At 36.7% G+C, this 21,058-nt stretch overlaps 1 protein-coding gene across 1 annotated transcript in view; it reads right to left on the bottom strand.

Annotated features, from left to right (window-relative positions):
* Positions 1-21,058, bottom strand: part of LOC114480636 (interferon-induced very large GTPase 1-like) — a 691,281-nt gene that overhangs the window by 115,710 nt on the left and 554,513 nt on the right. The window contains exons 37-39 of the mRNA XM_028474951.1: positions 9,333-9,376; positions 9,141-9,249; positions 5,750-5,799 (exon numbers count right to left, since the gene is read on the bottom strand). Of these exons, the coding sequence (XP_028330752.1) occupies positions 5,750-5,799; positions 9,141-9,249; positions 9,333-9,376 (203 nt within the window). The remainder of the gene's footprint in view (positions 1-5,749; positions 5,800-9,140; positions 9,250-9,332; positions 9,377-21,058) is intronic.

Below are 21,058 nucleotides of genomic sequence, written 5' to 3'. Positions count from 1 at the left end.
GTAAGAAAAACACTTACATTTTCATCAGATGATATGTCTGTCATAAAGAATCAACAAAAGCAGTTAATCCAGCTAATGATATCAGGTCAAGAAGCTTTGTGTTGAAAATGCTGAAAAAGACAAAGATTTCTGATTTGGAGAGGAGAATTTCACTTGGGTCAATAACTGTAAAATATTCATTAAACTCAATGGGACACCAGAAGAAGCCATGGTCTTGGTGGTCAAAACAGTGGAGGAGATGGACGAGTTTAGTTGACAAATCACCAGCGTTGGGAGTAACACGTTACAAAAGTAACACATTTACAGTAATTTATTACTTTTTGCTGTAACGCAGTAATGTAAAGCATTACTAATGAAATTTCGGTAATATAATACCAGTTTCTCTGTCTGCTGTGCTACTTGAACCAATAGTGTTACAATTTGACTGGTCATGTTAGCAGCAGTAAAAAACAGCAAACTAAAAATGAAAAAAAGAATAGAAACAAAAAGAAAGAGATTGTGCATCTTGTCATGTTATAGTATCATAACTTACCAGACTTCAACTTTGTCTGCTTTTGTGATTCTGACGGTCATTGTTACTTATTGCACAATGAGCCTTCACTGTGCATATTATATTGTTAGTCATTATGCTAGTGTCATTTTAGTCATTTTTTAGTCAAGTATGGTTAATGGTCTTAAAATGATTCATGTGGACATTAGAAGCTTACTTCCTAAAATTGACCAATTGAGAGCCTGGATAACTTACAATAAACCTAGCATTATTACAATATCTGAAACATGGCTTTCTTCTAGCATCTCTGACAATGATATTCATCTGGAGAATTATACTTTGTACAGAGCAGACCGAGGCTCTAGAGGGGGCGGTGTAGCCACCTTTATAGCATCTAATCTTCAATCTCTGCTTATTCACCCAAAAGAAAAACAAGTGCATTTTGAAGGTCTGTTTGTAAAAGTTATTTTGCATGAAAATAAACAATTAATCATTGGTAATATTTACAGACCTCCTAACTCCCCTTCTGATTCCGTGAAAAATATATTGTCTACAGTTTCATCCTTAGGTCGTAATAATGAGATGATATTACTGGGTGACTTTAACATAAACTGGTTGGCTCCTTCCTCTGCATCTGAGCGAAACATTTTTAATCGCTCAAATTTTTCCCAGTTGATTAATGACCCTACAAGAATTAGTCCCACATCACAATCTCTTCTTGATCTGATCTTAGTAACTCACCCTGAGCGCTTTTTAGACTCTGGTGTGTTATCTGACTGTTTTAGCGATCACTGTATTGTGTATTGTATATGGAAAATTAAACCTCCATGTCTCCCCCCAAAAATTATTAAAGTTCGTAGAACAAAATGGTTAAACAGTGAAAACTTGAATGATATTTTAAATATTAACTGGGACAGACTTTATTTAATACCTTCCATAAATGAAGCCTGGGACTATTTCTCCTCTGAACTGCTAAATGTTATTAATCTTCATGCTCCATTTACAGAAATCAGAGTTAAAGGAAGCCATCTTCCCTGGGTGAATGGAGAACTCCTTAGTCTGTTGAGACAACAGGATAAGGCCTGGTCAACATTTAATCAAACTAAGCTTGCTGCTGACTGGGATGTACAGTATATCTACACCTGCGAAATATATGTACCACGCAAACTAGAAATGCTAAATCAAATTATTACAAAAACAGTCTTACAAATAACTTTAAACATCCTAAACAGTTTTGGAAGAAAATAAACAAATTATCAGGTAAATCTAACTCTGCAACTCATAATATGCTTATTAATGATGTAATTACTAATGACTCTGGTGCGATTGCTTCTGCCTTTAGCCAACATTTTTCACAACTTCCACAGGTCCATTCTCCTCCCCATGCTTCACTTTCTTCCTCTGATGCTCCATCTTGCAGCACTTTCTCATTCAGTAGGGTAAGCCCAGCTGTAGTAGAGCAGATCATAAATGAACTTTCTCATAGCAGTGCTGGTCCAGACGGCATTGAGACCAAGTTTATCAAGCTTGCCGCTCATGTTCTATGTTTTCCTTTAGCCGATTTGTTTAACTTATCATTTAGTACATGTGAAGTTCCCTCTGCCTGGAAATGTGCAAAGGTCATCCCCCTGCATAAAGGGGGTGACACTAGTAATGTAAATAACTACAAACCAATCTCTATGATTAATAGTATTGTTAAAGTCTATGAGAAAATAGTCTTTAATCAACTATCAGAACACCTCTCAACCAATAACCTTTTATCTCCATTTAAATCTGGCTTTAGAAAACACTTCTCTACTACATCTGCTTTATTAAAATTTACCAATGATATTTTTTCTGGCTTTGACAATAATCTGCTTACTGGTGCTTTATTTATAGATCTCACCAAAGCATTTGATATGGTCGATCAATATTTGCTTTTAGACAAGCTTCATTCTATAGGCCTGGATAGGTCTTCGCTCCTCTGGTTCAATTCTTACCTTCATCATCGGCAACAGTGTGTGTTTTACAATGGCAGCTACTCTGACTTTTTATTTATTGAGAAAGGTGTTCCGCAGGGTTCTTCTCTTGGCCCACTTTTATTTTCAATATTTATTAATGATCTCCTTCTTGCATGCAATGACTGTAACATCCAACTTTTTGCTGATGACACCGTGATTTATTCTGCAAACTCTAATATCTCAGATATTAATCACTCTATTCAGCATGACTTCAATGCAGTTCAATCCTGGCAACAATCTAATAAACTATTACTCAATAACTCGAAATCAAATTTTATGTTGTTCCAGAAGCGGGTTCGCCCAGTCTCAGCCAATGAGATTAAACTTACTTTTTCTGATTTGTCACCAGTCCCAGTTGTTGATCAGTTTAAATATCTTGGTCTATGGGTAGACTCCTCACTGTCATTTAAAACTCATATACAAACTATTACAAACAAAATTTCTTATCGCTTAAAATTGCTTTATCAATCAGTTAATTGTTTTAGTTACTCAGTTAGAAAAAGGATAATTTTACAATTGATTCTTCCCATTATTGATTACAGTGATATTATTTATCAAAACACCACTGCCACGATTTTCCAACCACTTAATGTCACGTACAATAGTCTGTGTAGATTTATCCTCCGCTGTCCATTCAGAACTCACCACTGCTAAATGTGTGAACATTTGTCATGGCTCTCTCTGGCATCTAGACGACAGCTTCACTGGCTATTATTTATATTTAAATGTATTAATTTGAGTTTTCCTGATTATTTAAAACAATATATAATTCATTTCAGATCGTCATACAGACCATATCTTGTAGTCCCTAGAGTCAAAAAAGTAGTGGGTAAATTTTCATTCAAATATAAAGCTCCATTTGACTGGAACATTCTCCCATTATCGATCCGCTCTCTAACCTCTCTGTCTCTGTTTAAAAATGCTCTTATCCTCCATCTCCAGAATATCTGTCAGTGTTTTTGATTATAGGCTATGTAACCTAAACCTTTTTTATTCATTTAATCTAATGAAAGTTTTTACTATCATTAGATACCTACTATTAATGACATCACTATTATTACTTATTTATTTTTGTATAAAATATTTACTGTTTTGAGCAAATGTTAAATGTATACTGTGTGTGGGTGTGGGTGTGTATGTGTGTGTCTATATTTTGTTGTATTTATTATTTTTGAAATATTGAATTTTTGTATTGTCTGCTCTGCTGTAGCTGTCATTTTAGGTAAGTTGAGGACCCCCTCGCAAACGAGATGTTCCATCTCAAGGGGCATATCCTCCAATAAATAAATAAAATAAAATAAAATAAAATAAATAAAATAAATAAAATAAATAAATAAAGAAATCTTGAAAAAAAAAAAAAAAACATGGTTAAATCTTAAAATAATTTCCTACAGCACAATAATAAGTTAAATATACTGACTATAATCAAACAATTATTGTAATTCAAATTAAAAAAATTAAAGCTTCAGAACAAAAGAAAACTATTTTAAGTAATAAATTACTTGTTTTTAGTGAAAAATGATAAAGCTGTTTCTTGATACAAGTTGACTCATCTTAAAATTAGTATTTCAGTCTGGATCACTATATTCAAATAGCTTTATTTAGCATATATATTATCTATCCTTTAGAACTGGTACATTTCCTTGTAAAATTAAAACATCTAAAGTTATACCGCTGCATAAATATGGTGACGACGTGATTTTAACAATTACAGACCTGTTTCAATATTATCACAATTTTCAAAAATTCTTGAAAAGCTTTTTAAAAACCGTTTGGAAAGTTTCATAGATCAGCACCATCTACTCTCTGAATGTCAGTATGGATTTAAGGAAAAACCGCTCAACATCATTGGCACTGATTGATTCAGATGAGGAAATAACTACTTTTGGTTAAAAAAAAACACGTTATAGGAATATTTGTTGATTTATCCAAGGCATGTGACACTATAGATCATAAAATTTTACTGTATTGGTCCAAAACGGTTTATTCTCTACATTAATGATTTATGTAAAGTGTCTACATTATTGAAACTGACACTGTTTGCTGATGACACAATTCTTTTTTGCTCTTGCTCTGATCTACAACAATTAATAAGTGATGTTACAAATGAATTCAGTAAAATAAGAACCTGGTTTTCTATCAACAAACTGTCCTTTAATATGAACAAAACAAAAATTATGTATTTTGGAAACTGGCCAAATAACCTGTTCCCCTCACAGGTGATATTAGGCTTTCTCTGGATGGAAATCACATTAAACAAATAAACAAAACTAAATTTCTGTGTTATACTAGACAACCAAATTATTTGGCAACTGCATATTAAACATGTTCAAAAAAAGATTTCAAATGGTACAACTGTACTCAACAGAGCAAGACATGTTTTAAATTACAGCGCACACCACACACTTTATTGTTAATAGTATTACCATACGTCACTTAATGTTAATTACAACCATTAGTTTCACTTAAAAAACAATTGTTACATTACGTCATACAGGATATTTGGAACACACAGAGCCACTATTCAATAAATCTAAATTACTAACATAAGCAGAAATTGTAGCTTTTCAAAAGAGTAAAATAGTATTTAAAGCACAACAAAAACTTTATCCTAAAAATATTCAGAAATGTTTTATTGAATAAGCTGTAAAACTATAACTTAAAAGACAAAATGAACTTTCAGTCACTACATGCACGTACAACAAAAAAAGCTTTTGTGTGTCAGTAAGTGGTACCAGGTTGTGAAACAGTTTGTGTAATAAAAACATGTCTGAATTTAAAGCAATTTAAACATAAATACATAAAGTTTATGTATGTTTGTGTTAAAGGGATAAAATTGTAAATAGGTGTGGATATACTTGTGTGGACAGATGAATGTATAGTGGATCACATGAATTGTATAATTATATAGATGTATATCAAAAAAGTGTGTGTGTATATACTGTATGTATAATTAAAGTGTAAATAGGTGTATATTATAAGATTATATGTATCATACTAGATATTACAAGGGGTGGGATCATAGGTACAGTATATACTTCCTCCAACTCCTTTTCAAATATGTCAGGAGCAGGATTTTGTACCATTTGTTTTCTCTTTGTCTTGTTTGATTCATTTTCCTTTTTTTTAGTCCTATTATTTTTTTTGTGTTCATGTTAGAAATAAAATTAAATCAAATCAAACAAAAATATGTAGAACTACTTTTTATACAAGGCGAAAACTGGTAATATTTTCTAACATGTTTAAAGAAGCTGTTTACCTCTGTTGTAGCAGGAAATTGGGCCTTTGAACCTTCATCCTTATCTGAACCTAAAAGAAAAAACATTATTAAAACCCTTTGAAAAGTCTGTAACAAGACCATAAGTTTTTCAAAAGGTGTAATCTGGATAAAAATGATCTGGATTAGAAAATTCCTTTTTTTTTTGCCATCCCAGAATAAAATGATTTTGTGGATTTTGTCCTCGGTTTTTCAAAGGCTTTTCAGATACGATCATTCTATCCAGATACCACAATGTAGGGAACTAAACCACATCAAGCGTAAGGACCCCCTTTCCAGCAGGAATTAACCAAGGAGCCTGTTTCTTTATCACGAACTGTTTACACAACAACTGCCCCCGCAACTTTGAGATGCATAGCTAACCCCACTATGTGGCCTTTGAACTCAATACCGGAGCCGCAAAGACTGACCCAACTCTTTGAAGGATCTTCTCCCCCTTCCTGTCCGAACAAAGGAACAGGAGAATCCAAGAACAGTTTGTCTCCTGTTATCACCTCTCTGCTACATTACGATCAAAAGGAAGCAGTCAGTCAATGTTTACATGCTAAGTTTTCAAACTCTGGGCTCCGACCCCCTGTTGATGTTGTCACCTCCCGAACCCACGCCAATGGTTACACAGGACGTTGGAATAACCCTAGCTCTCCTGCTCAAATGAGAACAACGAATTTGTGCTTGACTGGAAAATCACAAAAGAAAGGATTATTGTTACGGGATCCTGCAGAAATTGAAATTGCAAATATTGTCTGTTCGATCCCACTCGTTTCATGTAATTCAATAACCAACAGAATGTTATTTTAAAGTGTTTATCATTTAAAAGTGCTTAAAAATACCAGAAAACATCACAAAAGTTAGTTTGAGGTATCAACTGCAACCATATAGTTAAGAAGAGGCAAAGCATGATTTTTGATATTAATGTTTATGATTAATTACAAGTAAAATTCATTAACAGGTTCCTAAAGTGTTCCTAGGATATTTTCCAGTCGTGTTTGGTATCAAACTCTTTCGTAATACATGATATTTCAAGATATGATGTTGAAAAGATTATTTGAATATGCTGAACTCATTATTATGGTTTATGTGTAAATATAGGAATCATCCCTCCTGTTGTCTTTGTCTCACATACACACACTTGAGACACACCCACAAGCTGAAAGTAGAGACATTGACCAATCACCGATATGATCTCAGAATGATCAACCAAGACACCTCCTCCAAAAGGCGTCTCCAAATTCTCTTTAAAAAAAGACGCGTGGCCAGAAACTTCAGTTTTTGGGACGCTGGCGTTTCATTACTCAACGCGTTTCCCTCCCGACCTTTTCACTTTTAGAATAAATAAAATAAGACAAAAATACATCAGACAGGCACAATTTTTTTTTTCTTTTTAAAATAGACAATATTTTAAGATATTCCGCCTATGTTTATTTGATTTTTATTTGTCATCATGTGCATGAACATGATGAAAAAAGTTCCCCAAGTTTCCTGTTAAAACCTTAAAGAATAGAGTAAAGAATAACAGTATAAATAAATAAAAATAGAAGAACAAATGTAAATAGAAAAACACCATCCATCCATTAATCCAAGTAAAGATTGTGTATAACTCAATTTTGACTTTTAATCCATAAGTGTGTGTGTGTATATATATATATATATATATATATATATGCACTACCGGTCAAAAGTTTTAGAACAACCTAATCTTTTCAGTTATTTATTGCAATTCGAGTCGTGTAAGTCCAATGAACAGCTTGAAATGGTACAAAGGTAAGTACTGAACAGCCGAAGGTAAAAAAAAAAAAAAAAAGATTAGGTTTCCCTAAACTGAAAAATAATGTACATTTCAGAATTACACAAATAGGCCTTTTTCAGGGAACATGAAGTGGGTTAATAATTTAAAGCTGTTCTGCAGCAATGAAGGTTGAATCATCCTTGAAAGCTGGTGCTACTGATTCCTACAGGTGTTCATACTTTTCTTGTTTACTTCCTCTGTCTGCATAAAAGCAGTGTTAGCACACAGTGTGGTACCAGACCCTCATGAGCATCAGGTGAACAATATTGTTCATGGATTCCATCATTTCTTTTAACTCTTAAATTGTTTATTTGTTCTATGCTTTTATTTCAGAGTGCAATGACACAATAAACTGAATAATTTTCAGTAAAAAACTGGAAAGAGTGTGGTGTTCTAAAACAATTGACCGGTAGTGTATATAGAACAAAGACATGTTTTTTACATTTATTAAATCACTTGAAAACATTCAAAAACATTGCAAAATCTGTTTGATCTAAACCTGCTTTAAAATGTCCTAAACTATTGGGATTTAGTTGTCAAATAATCATGTATCAGGAAGTGAGGCTTTTGTTGGCTCAAATAGCAGTCATGCTAACAGCAGGTGTCAATGTTCATTGGCTCCTGCTGTGAAACAAGTCAAACAGTTGGTCCTAAATGTGTGAAAATACTCCAATTGAAATGGGGTCATTTTGGAAAAGGAAGGAAGGAGATAAAAAACACCACAGATAAAACACTAACATTTTAACTTTATAGGTTTAAAGGGAAAAAATGACCTTTGTGAAATTGAGAACATACAGGGTCTGTGACTTCAGCCTTTGTGGATTAAAAATCAAGCTTCAACATTTCTACTCAGGTTACAGCCACCAAATTATACAGACATGATCTAAGACCCAAGAGTACCATGTGCTGTAAATGTCACTCATCTGGAGGTAAAAGGCTTTTACACTGTCTAAGAGAAACCTGGAAGGTTCGTAGGTTCTCTTAGTAATTGGCTTTTGGATTGCAGTGTTTTGGCGTCCATAGGTTGTTATAGCAACCACAGAAAAATTTCTGTCGTAACGAAAAAACTACGTATCGTTTATATAAACCGAATGGATATTATGAAAGTTAAGAGTACATTTCTCACTAGTAATGTCATCAAAACAATTCTAAAGCCACAATCTATCTTGAAAAAAGGTAATTTGCCACTAAAATATACAAGATGTCTGCCATGTTTTTCATTGAGGTGTCAGCAGTCACAGGATCTGACATCATCCCATTGAAAAGACTGGGCAGAACAAACTATAAGTATCTTGCGGACCCTCAGCATTAAAAATGAACGCCAAAGGGGTACCCTGTGTGTCAAACACTGACGCTAAGTCCTGATAGATCATCAATATGTGACGAGTTGGGGATGAGAATTTGTTGGTCCTTTAGACAATAAACCTGTGACTGTAAAGTATGTCATTGTGAGCTGATCTATAATAAATAATGCACAGACATTACAGCCTGCTGTGTCTCACTTGAGCGGAAACCAAATATTTAACAACCACTGCAAATTAAATGTAGACAATTCTGCATGTTTAAACTGAATAAAACCAAGCTGACCTTTAACATCTGTAGCAATGACTTGACTGTCAGCATCACTGGTAGAACATGGAGGTAAAAGAGGATCATCTGGGTGTTCAACATTTGAGGAATCTCCAGAGCTGAATCCCTTCAGAGATGTGACACAAAATTACCTTTTATACAGTGAGAAAACTAGTAACATTTTGTAACATGTTTAAAGAAGCTGTTTACCTCTGTTGTAGCTTGGAATTGGGCCTTTGAACCTTCATCGTCATCTGAGCATAAGAGAAAAATAATAATTAAAACTTTTTGAACAGTCTGCACCTGGGTTTTTCAAAAGGTTTAATTTGTATAAAAATAATCCAGATTTTTAAAATCCCTTTTTTCTTATATCCCAGATTAAAGTGATTTGACTTTTTTTGTTGCATGTTTTAATATTGCACTGAAATAAATACATGTATTTTGTAGCATACTCGTGAGTATCACCTGCCCTCCCTAAGGAAGGGTTAAAAAACTTTATTAAATGGAGATTATAAAAGAGAGGTCAGTGTTACATCTTGGTGAGGAGGAAAGGAACAGGGAAGAGGGAGTAAAGGTGGGGTAATAGAAGGGGTGGGTAAGAGTTAATTATTTTGTTGAAAGTGTAATGTGATGCTACAGTTGTGAATATTGTGTTGTTGGGCGTAATTTATTAGGCCATTCTGGTGACAAATGTGGAAAGCCTAAAATGTTGTTGGATCATTGTCATGTTCCCCCCCCCCCACCCCCCAAGCATTTTGGCCAATATACATATTGGTATCTGTGTGGCGTTGGTAAATCAACTGCATCATGATTTTTTGCCGAGAGTGGCAAAACTGTGTATGCTGGCCCTGCCCCCATGGAAGATGATGTTCAGTGTGTGTTCTGCCTGTGGGAGTGGTGGCCCTGATAAGGTTTTGTTTTTTTAGCATTTATGGATTTAGTTTTCTCTAATAACTTCAGACACAACTCCTGCCTTGCCTGTCTGCCTCCTCCTTACCTCTGTGCTTGGGTTCTCGTCCTCCAAACACTTTACCACTCATCCTTGATTCAAGACCTGAGGATGAATCATCTTCTAATTCCTTTTTATTAAAAAATTAGAAAAAAAAAAGGGAGAGAGGAGGAAAAGGTGTTTCAGAGAGAGAAAAAAAAACAGAATGTATTTATGATAAAAAATATAACAGAATTTATTTTTACCATTGTTGTGGTTGTACACCGTCGTCTTTATTTTGTTCTATTCAGCATTTCAAACCGCTTTTTTCTGAACATAGCAGGATATTAGCAATTAATATTTTATTTCAGTGTAATGTTGCAGAAATTCAAAATGTCCTCATCCATTACTACAAACTTCAATACAACAAGATACACAAACACGTTGCTAACATTGTATGAAAAAAACCGAGGATTAATTTATCATATAATTGTATCAATCCTGGGCACTTTAAAGCTGCAGTATGTAGAATTATGAGAATTGTATAGAAACAACCACGCTCACTGTCTCTCATTCAGACAGCAGAGCAGAGTTTTAGCTTTTTTTCCCAACCTGTGACTAGTTTGACTGAGATCTGCAACATTTCCAAAGTTGTATGTTTTTGTGTCTCTGTTTGTGTTCCTGTAGTGATTTTAGTTGCAAGCTCTATCATTCATTATATATGCTTCCACTAGGTAACATTATCAGAGAACGTGATATACATTTTCCATTGCTATGAGGATGATACACAGCTTTATCTCTCAATGAAATCAGATGAAAATCATCAGTTATTAAAACTCCAGGCTTGTCTTAAATACATCCTGGATGAGCCGTAACTTTCTCTTTCTTAACCAGGATAAAACCAAAGTGATTCCAGTGTCTCTGGATGACATTACTTTGTCATCCAGCACCACAGTAAAACACTTAGGCATTATTTTTTATATGGACCTTTAACTCTCATATTAAACAAATCACAAGGACAACTTTCTTCCACCTCCGTAATATCTCTAAAATCAGGAATATCTTGATGCAGAGTGATGCTAAAAACTAATCCATGCATTTGTTACATCTAGACTAGATTATTGTAACTCTCTACTTTCAGGATGTCCCAGTAACTTACTAAAAAGTCTCCAGTTAATTCAGAATGCTGCAGCTAGAAAACTAACAGTTACTAACAGGAGAGAGCATATTTCTCCAGTGATGGCTTCCTTTCATTGGCTTCCTGTAAAATCTAAAATCAAGTTTAAAATCCTCCTGCTAACATACAAAGCACGACATGATCAAGCTCCTGTATATCTTAGAGACCTGTTAGTGCCCTATCGTCCAGGCAGATCACTCCGCTCTCAGTTTGCTGACCTTCTAGAAGTTCCTAACATGTCTAGAAGTAGAACAGGAGGCAGAGCGTTCAGCTACCAGGCTCCTCGCCTTTGGAACCAGCTCCCAGTCTCAGTATGGGAGGCTGCTACTCTCTCTACCTTTAAGGCTAAACCCAAAACCTGCTTATATGCGGAGGCGTATGCCGTATAATAGCATTAACTTAACGGCTAGAGCGAACATGGGCTCATCCGTAAACTGTCGCATTTTAGAGTCTTTGGAGTTGCTGTTAGATTTCATGTAAACGGGAAGAGATTCATCACCTTTATAAGAACTGTTGACTAGGCCACTGGGAGTGAGGCCCAAGGCCAAGGTAGGCTGACTTGATAATAATGTATCATGTTTTTATGCAGTCAGTGCCTTCTCCTCGCACTTTGTCTTTTTCAGGTGTTGTGAAGCTGATGATGGTAGTTCCTGATCTGTGATTCACGGCTCAACTAGTCTGGGACACTTTGATGTTCTATCTCTCTATCCTGTTCTGTTGGTCCTTCTGTCCACTAACCCCAACCAGTCGACGCAGATGGCTGCCACCTCTGAACCTGGTTCTGCTGGAGATTTCTTCCTGTTAAAAGGGAGTTGTTTCTTACCACTGTCGCTAAATGCTAGTTCATGTTAAACTTGTTGGGTTTTCTCTTTCTTATAATGAATTTTATATTTTTATAAGCACATTGAGATGACTTTGTTGTAAATTGCGCTATACAAATAAAGTTGAATTGAAAGATCATATTCAATAGTAGAGGTTTAATCTGATTTTATTATTTAAAAGTCCTTCTTGTGCAGCCAGGAGATAATTAAACACACCCGTTCATGTGAACACATCCAAAACATTTTTGTTATACTGTGGGCTTAGTCAGATTGGTCAAAATAGCGTAAATGTTGATGTGATTGGACAGAATTGCAGGGCCGCAAAGAATTTGTGGGGATGAGCTGAATTTGCATTAAAGTTGTGATCGCAACATTGCGATATCCTGAGGGTCTGAAAATTAGGCAGTATAGCATTGAGAATAGTGATAAACAAAGATGCACAAACGCACACATCACACACACACACACACACACACACACACACACACACACACACACACACACACACACACACACACACACACACACACACACACACACACACACACACACACACACACAGACTTTCATGAGTAGAAATGTTTTGAGATAAGATATCAGAGAAACTCAAGATCTAGGTCTATGTTTTGAATATAAAGAATTCATCCATGGCTCTAAAATATTCTGTTTTGCATCTCAAAAGCCCTACATTAAAATATCTATAAATGTACCTTAAAGAGAGAATTCCTCTGTGGTCAGTGGTCCTTTCATTGAAGAGGTTTCTGGTTGAGTCTGTTATAAAACAACAATGTTCTGGTTGTTGGAGACAATAACCAACTGTGTGACTAGAGTTGTGTGTAATAAATATATTCCTGTGTGGGCGGAGACAAATGTCAGACCCAGCTGTCAGCCAATACTGTCAAAAGGTAGATTTAAAAAAAACATATAAGATGATCAGGTCTGAGGTTGATTTTTCATGTGCTCTCCTTTGATAGTAAATAATGAGTGGATAGACAGTTGTCCTCTTTGTAAAAACATCATCCTTCCCTGACTTTCTTTGTTCTCCATGTATTAGGTTCATAAAAATATAAAAGTTTAATCTTTATAGTTTTGTATGTTTGAGGTGTTGACTATAATTACCAGACCTGAAAACAATTTGTTCAGTTCTCTCTGTCCTCCTGCCTTAAGTTACCTTCAATAGGACTCATACTCCCACACTTTAAAGACCCCTGGACGAGATGATAAATGATGTATCTACCATACTGGTTAATCAGTTTTTGACTCAATGCTTTTGATCAATGTATGTATCTTGTCTGGTGTTGTTTCAACTTTGCTGTAATTTCTTCATTTTGAGAGCCATTGTAGTGAAATCTATTGGTTTTATTGATTTATATATTATTCTGATTGCTTGCTATCTATAGATCTTGCTAGATGTTTAAATCTCATCCCAGTTTGTTACTTATTTCTCCTCAGTTCCTTTATTCTGTTTTTATAACTTTGAACTACAGAATTAGAGGAAACAACATCCCCAGTTTATGTATTAAATGTATTTCTACTCAGTCTTTTGCAGTATCTACAGAAACATCAAGCTAAGCCTTTTGACTTCAGTTCACTTATATCAGTGACTCATAGAAAGCCTGTTTTTGTGAAAAGAGGTCCTCACATTTCAGGTTGGTGCTGCTGTCATTGTGCTGTATTTGCTCCAACATATTGATGCAAAATGTGTTTTATTATCACAAACTAAATTATTTGTCTTTGTTTGGATTAATTTGATATGTTTTTACCTTATTTTGCAAAGTTACAGCCTTGTTTGCAATTATCATAGTTGTCTTTGTCAGTTGGTGTTTGTTCAGCTCTATAAAAACACAGTGAGGGAGTGACTGCTGACAGAATGATGCTGAAGGTGAGGTCTTTGTTTTGTTGTACATTCTTATTCCTTAATATTTGGCCTCAGACTGAAACTGAAAGCAATTCTAAATAAAATTATTAATTTACATTTTGTATTTTCTTTATACAGATTGAGGTTGTGAGGAATTAATGAAAATAATACATTCTTTAAGTTGTGGATGATTGATTGACATCAAGGATGTAAAAGTAATTTTAGTTCATTGTTATTAAATGGGCCGAACCAGTAAAGTCAGGGCTTAATAATCTATTATTAATGACATTTTGTTTTAGTGCAAATAATTGAAAATACATTGTGGGTAGAAATCCTATTTATAAAACTGTCTTAACATTAAATAAACAATAAAAAAAAAGTAATGAAAAGGTGCTCGATGACAGTACAGATCCCAGTGGATCTACAAAACATTTAATCACAGGTATTTAAATCTGAACAATAAAATACATTTTACTACATGTTTAAAACATTTTTTCAAGATTTAGAAATTATTTTACACTGAATATTGCGACTTTCAGTGTGTTAGAATGTTCTTGGCTTTTTGAGTTGTTTTTCTTTATCATTTATTAATATTACTTTATTATTACAGTTCTAAAATATGTGATTGCACAATTGTTGAGTTATGTTTTGTAAAACCATAGCCACTATCTTTATCTTTTTCAGTAAACTTAAGGTAATGCAACATTAGCTTTTACATCATATATATTGATGTATCAGATTATTTTCACTTCATCATAAAAATCTGATGCATTTTGAAAATAGTGCAGTGTAACGTGTAAAATCGAATGGTTTCACAACTCAGTACATAATAAACTTCTCCCTGCTACCATCAGGCTGGTACTACCACTGGCTCTGCATAAAGGCTGTGGCTGAGAGAATGAGAGTTTCTTCAATAAGGTCATTATTTTACTCAGTTCTGAGAAACAAAGTGATCCTCCACCATTTTTACAGGTTTGGCCTAAAAGTTTCTAAATGTTCCTGTTAAAAATATATGTGCTGAACAAAGCACTGTGTTATACACCATATTCATTTTATATCCTTTTAATTATGAGCCTTACTAGCACTTAAAGACAATGTATTCTGATATATTTAATTCCACAAAGGATTGCGTGTTTGATGACACATTTTTATAGTTGTCTTTGACAGTTGTTGTTTGTTCAGCTCTATAAAAACTCAGTGAGGGAGTGACTGCTGACAGCATAATGATGAATGTGAGGTATTTGTTTTGTTGTGCATTTCTTTCCCTTTTAAAGCATCATAATGAAACTGAAAGAACTCAGTTTATTTACTTTCTGTATCTTCTTTATACAGATTCAGGTTTTAATAAAATCAGAGTCCCTCAACATAAAATATTAACCTCATGAATGAGTGAGTTAGATCATGGGTGTCATTGTCATTTAGTTTAGGGGTTACAGACACCCCAATGTGAGAGTGACCAAATAGTTTTCTATAGAATGTTTTACAAAAAACAGTTTAAACTGAAAACCTACTTCTTTATAGTACTACATATAAAATATTTAATCACATGTATCTACATTTTAACAATGTGGTATTTTACTACAATATATAATTAAAAACTTGTCAAGGTCTAGAAATTAATTTACTTAAATATTTCCTCATATCAGGGGAATTCCTGAACATATGAACATTTTTTCCAATATGGTTTCTGTGCTGCAAATGTCTAATAAACCTGAACTGAACTTTCTCAATGATCATGGCCATGAATGGAAGGTTATTGATTGGTCTATAGTTAGCCAGTATAGAGGCATCCAGTGTTTCACAGCAGCGACTTTTAACAATTTCTGTACAGTGCCTGACTAGAATGAGCAGTTAATTATCTGACACAACTCAGTCACAATTGTTCTCCATTTATGCTCAGCCCTTCAACAATCCAAATTAAAATTCTACACTATCTCAGTCTTTCTTCAAGGTGTTTTCTGTGTTTGTTTTTCTCTGAGTTTTGATTGGAGCCAACGTATCTTTGACATTACAGACTTTCATATCAAACTCATCAACTTTATCATCAAGTTTATCAACTGTCCCAGCCCTTTAGGTTAGTGTGATTGCTATGGCTTCCATAAACTGTGCAGATGTTGTCATTTATGTACATTTTCTTAAAACACAAAAGTAGGAGGAGCACATGTTGCAGTCTCTAAATAAAAATAAAAATACACAGAAATAGAGAGCCAAGTCTCTTCAATGGCGGCTCCAGAGATTTCTTACCGGGGGGCCGGATTGTTAATAGGAGGTGCTAGTAAATTCTGACACAACAAACACCAACAAATAATACCACAATAGATTAGAAGATTTATTGTCCCAGTACAGTACATAAGGTTTTGTGTTTTGATTTACTTCAATCATCAACACAATCATACAATTAACACAGTATTTATGTCCTCTAACCAAATAACATGACGGCACTAAACAAAAACAAACAGCTGATCACCATCACTCCAAAACTAAATAGAAAAGGTTCCAGATCTTGTCCGACTTATGTTTCAGGTTGTAACGTGTAACATCATAAACCCATGATCACCATCCTGGACGTGATGGTTCCCATAGGCACACCATGCGTCAGGTAAGCCGAAAGGGTGGCAGTGGCGCAGAGCAGCGGCACACTGGCGTGACCAGCACTCTCTGTGCGCCATGACGCACGGGATTCAGCCTGTATGAGGCCATCCACAGCTGGAATTATCTTACTGTATGTGGAGGCGACCGAGGCAGATTACAAGGAAGGCAGATGCCATCAGCCTGAGTAACCGAAGACATAATCTAATCAGATTTTCCTGGTTGGAAAAGTGCCAGGCATGCCCTGAAAGCTTTCAATCGTTGCATTGAGAGGCGTGTGGTGAAGGCACCGAGCGCAGGGACAGCCCCAGGAAATAATTTTCTGTTCCGGGGAAAATATCTTCTCCATGTTTATCATGAAGCCCAGATCGGACAGGTGACGTAACAGAACGCATGTGTGCGATCTGGCCTCTGCTTGTGCCAAAAGAGCCTGTTGTGTAAGACCAAAAGTGTCCTTTAAAGCATAGTTATTTGACAGTATTATCCATGTTATTGTCACCATAAATATTAAAGTCACCTCTAGCTGTTCCGGTGGTGGTATTCAGGGCTCACAACTGACTGTGGTTCAGCAAACTCATCCATGAATTCTCCAAAATATTATACTAAAAACAGAACTATTGATACACTTTCAGTAAGAGAAAATTAAGCAGTAAAGCATTGAGAATAGTGATAGACAAAGATGCACGAACGCACGCATCACACACACACACACACACATTTTACTACAGTATATAATTAAAAACTTGTCAAGATCTAGAAATTAATTTACTTAAATATTTCCTCATATCAGGGGAAATCCTGAACGTATGAACTGTCTCACTTTACAATGTAAATTTAAGCGCCCCCCCACCATCTGCCCAGGGACTGGCCGCGGTTCGGCGAGGTGCCGCGCCGCCTTGGGCGGGGTGGGACTGGTGACTGGTTGTGATTGGGGGTGGTCTCCGTGGGTGGGGAGGGCTCTGCTGGCGACATTGGTGTGGGATTGCGGTGCCTGGCTGGGGGAGCATGGGTTCGCCTGCCTATCAGTCCGTGGCTGGCGGGGTGGCCCTGCTTGGGTGGTTGGTTGCGTCCTCTCTCGTCGGGGTGGGCGGGGCCGCCGCCCTCCTGTGGAGGGTGCTATGTCGTGGTGTCGTGCGGGCCTGTGCTGGCCCTGGTGTGGGAGCTGGCCTCTCTCCTGTTTGGCCGCTGCCTGCTTTGGTGGGACGGGCCGCTCTGGGCCGGCTGGCGGCGGGGGTCGCCTCCTGGACTGCGGGGGATGTGGCTGGTACTTGGCTCCACCTGGGGGGGTCTCCGGTTGTGCTGCTCGGCGCGTCCCTGGGGCCCGCGTGCCCATCTGCGCCATCTACCCTCTCCGGTGGCCCGCCATGCGGACAGGCCGGGCTCCTACCAGACAGGCCTCCTTCATAAACACTTCATATCACTCACTCCCAGCTGGTCTGGCTCACCCACTTGTTGCACCACACTCACATACCCAACCCTTGGGGGGCTGAATGGTGGGGCTGGGGGTGGAGGGGGCCGCCGCCTGTGCTACTAAGTAGTGGCGCGGGTGCGGCACTCCCACCTCTGGCTGCCCTACTAATCCCTCCAATTTTAATTACACCTCAACACACCACCCCCCGGAGGGTGGGACCACCACTTCCACCCTCCGGAGCTATTGCACCACATACACATATATACACATAGGCTGGATGGGGAGCACCGCTCCCCTCCATCCACCCTTTTTTAATAGCACTTCATACATTCACTAAACACATACATTCACTCAGGGGATAAGGAAGTGCCTCTCCATTGGGGGCGGGATGCTGGCGGGGGGCCTTGGGGTTGGGGGTTGGGGTCGGTGGCGGGATGCGCTGGGTGCTCGGCTGCTTGGGGCTTCCTCAGATGTGTGTGTGGTGGGCGGTGGCTGCCTCTCGGCCTGGGATCTTGGGGGCGTCTGAGGGGTTGCCTGGGGCTCCCTGGCCCCCGCTCTTTCTGCTGGCCTGGCTGCATCTAGAAGAATTGTTTAAAAAATGAAAATAAATACATACAATGCAGTACACACAGTAATAGGATGTTATGTACATTTTAGTTCATGTTAGAACCAGTGTGTGAATTTAAAAACAAAAGGTAGATTTACCATTTTCAAGCAGTGTGTTTAGGTTGGGTTTCATGCATTAATGATGATTTTCTACATCTACTGTTGCATTCTGGGCTTTAGTTTTCCAGCTATGTTTTTAACTCTTACTAATTAAACATAAGCAAGATTAACAAATTAAAAACTGATGTTACGTGTGTAAATAATTACACTTCCAGTGTTTTCTGTGATTGTTTATCTTTTACCTGCTTGCTGAATTATCCAGATGTTTGCCACAGAGGAATTAAAAGAATATGAATCAGTTTATGTAAGTTTGTGTCATTGTAGGAAGAAAAAAAGCTAATAGTAGAAAGAGGTTTAATCTCTATAAAGGACTGACTGCAGTGCCTGGTGTACACTGGGTATTTCAGGTGTAAAACTAGTTTATCAATAACAGAATCTCAGCACTAAAACAAGTTGGTTATTACAAAAGATTATTTAAATATGTACATCTGTTATTAAAATGCATACGTTTTACTCAAAATCCATCTAATTCTCAAGTGATTGTATTGTTATTTACAGGTTAACCATTCATTTCAATGACAGCAGCTTTTTCTATCTGCACCAAACTGAAAATCTAATCATATTTCTAAGATAAGTTTTTGTCCTCCATCAGATGTTGTGGAAAAAACGCTGATTCCATCTTGAACTTGTTAACGGAGCTCAATAGTCTCAATCTCTGAATTAAATATTTGGAATTTTGAAATATTTAAATATATTTGATTTATGATTATCAGACATAGGGTTTACTTTGTCATTATCAATGTTGATGATTTTTGGACTCGTATAAATCAAATCAAATCTTAGAATATTCCCCAACTGAGAAGTGTAAAAACTGAGCTGTAAAAGCCATTTTTGTAGAACCAACACAGTAATCCAGCATAATGTATGTGAGACTTGTGGATTTTAAAGTTGCAGTCACTCCTCTCTTATGAAGCCCAACAGATGAAATACAAGCTTTTCTGACTGTATTTACAGTGTGGTGCTTAGACTGTCAGTAATCTCTACTTCTCTTCATTTTCAGGGATGAGTACGACTCCTGATGTTGTTGTGGCAACCCACTGTGGCCTTAGGGTTTATGGCCATGTGTGATACCTGAGACATTAGTGTAGATTCATTAGTTAAACAATAGTAGACCAATAAGTCTGAAACTATAAAGAAGGATCAGGTCCAGGTTAAGTCTGGTGTCTTTCATAAGTAAGATTATCAATTCATGCCAGTCTGTGTGTTTGTGGAGAAAAAAATGTAACGTGGAGTCCTGTAGATGATGCAAAGAAGGGTTTTTACTTCCTTCTTCCTGGGATTGTTTGTGTTTCTTTGCCAGACAAGGAGGACAGTGATTAGCTTGGCTCCATTTTTGTTCTAGTTTGTTCCAGACGTTCTTTTCTCTTTTAATTACTTTATTAATCCCTGAAGGGAAATTATGTTACACTCTGTTATTTTTTTAGGGACATGCTTCTCACACACACAGGCCCGAATCACACACATGCACAAACAGGACCTGTGGACATGTGGCATCAATGGAGACATGTCAGAGTGGGGCTGCTTCCACAATGAAGGGAGCGCATCAGAGCAGTGTTGGGGTTTGGTGCCTTGCTCAAGGGCACCTCGACAGTGCTCGAGAAGTGCCCTGGCACCTCTCCAGCTACCAGAACAACTTCTGTATTTTTGGTCCGCATTGGGACTTGAACTGCCACCCTCCAGTTTCCAACCCATGTCTCTACGGACTGAGCTACTGAGCTACTTTCTATTTGAATCAACAACAAATCGTGATTCTAATCAAATGGTTACACGGTGACATCTCAGATGAATTCAGAAGTTTGTTTTTATAAACTACGGACTAGTTGAGAAGATAAAAATGTCAAACCTTGGACCAGAAAGAAGAGCAGATGTGTGGACAAACTTTATATTTGATATAAATGAGGGACAGACTGTACAAAGCTGTGTGGAATGACGACCATTACGTCAACAACAAGCCTGAAGCGACACCTGCAGGTGAATCAAAGTATTGCACTACTGACAGCCTTTATTAAAACTTTTAAACATTTGAAGACATTTCTTTCCTTATATTGGATAAAATTCCTTCATGGTGTTATCAGTATTTTTCTTTAACCATAATTGGGATTCTCAGTTGAAATGCTGAACAGTGAAATTATAGAAATGTATTATTTTATTACATTTAAATATCTTAGAGTTGCTCATGAACAGACATTTGCAACATAATAATAATAATCAGATTTTAGTGTCATACATGCACATGCAGCCCTCTGTATAATTTTGTGTGACTTAATAGGACACAACTATCAGGCTTTGTGTGTTTCTGTTGTTGTTTGTGTATTTTGAAAGTTTTTTTTTAGGGTATTTCTTTAGCCATTCAGTCTATTCTTCTCTCATTTTGTGTATTTTTGTTGTCTTTTTGCTCATTTTTCTGTCATTCTGCCTATTTGTGC

This window comes from Gouania willdenowi, chromosome 18, assembly GCF_900634775.1.
Source record: "Gouania willdenowi chromosome 18, fGouWil2.1, whole genome shotgun sequence".
NCBI classification, from domain to species: domain Eukaryota; kingdom Metazoa; phylum Chordata; class Actinopteri; order Blenniiformes; family Gobiesocidae; genus Gouania; species Gouania willdenowi.
This window is presented reverse-complemented; position numbering and strand designations above follow the sequence as displayed.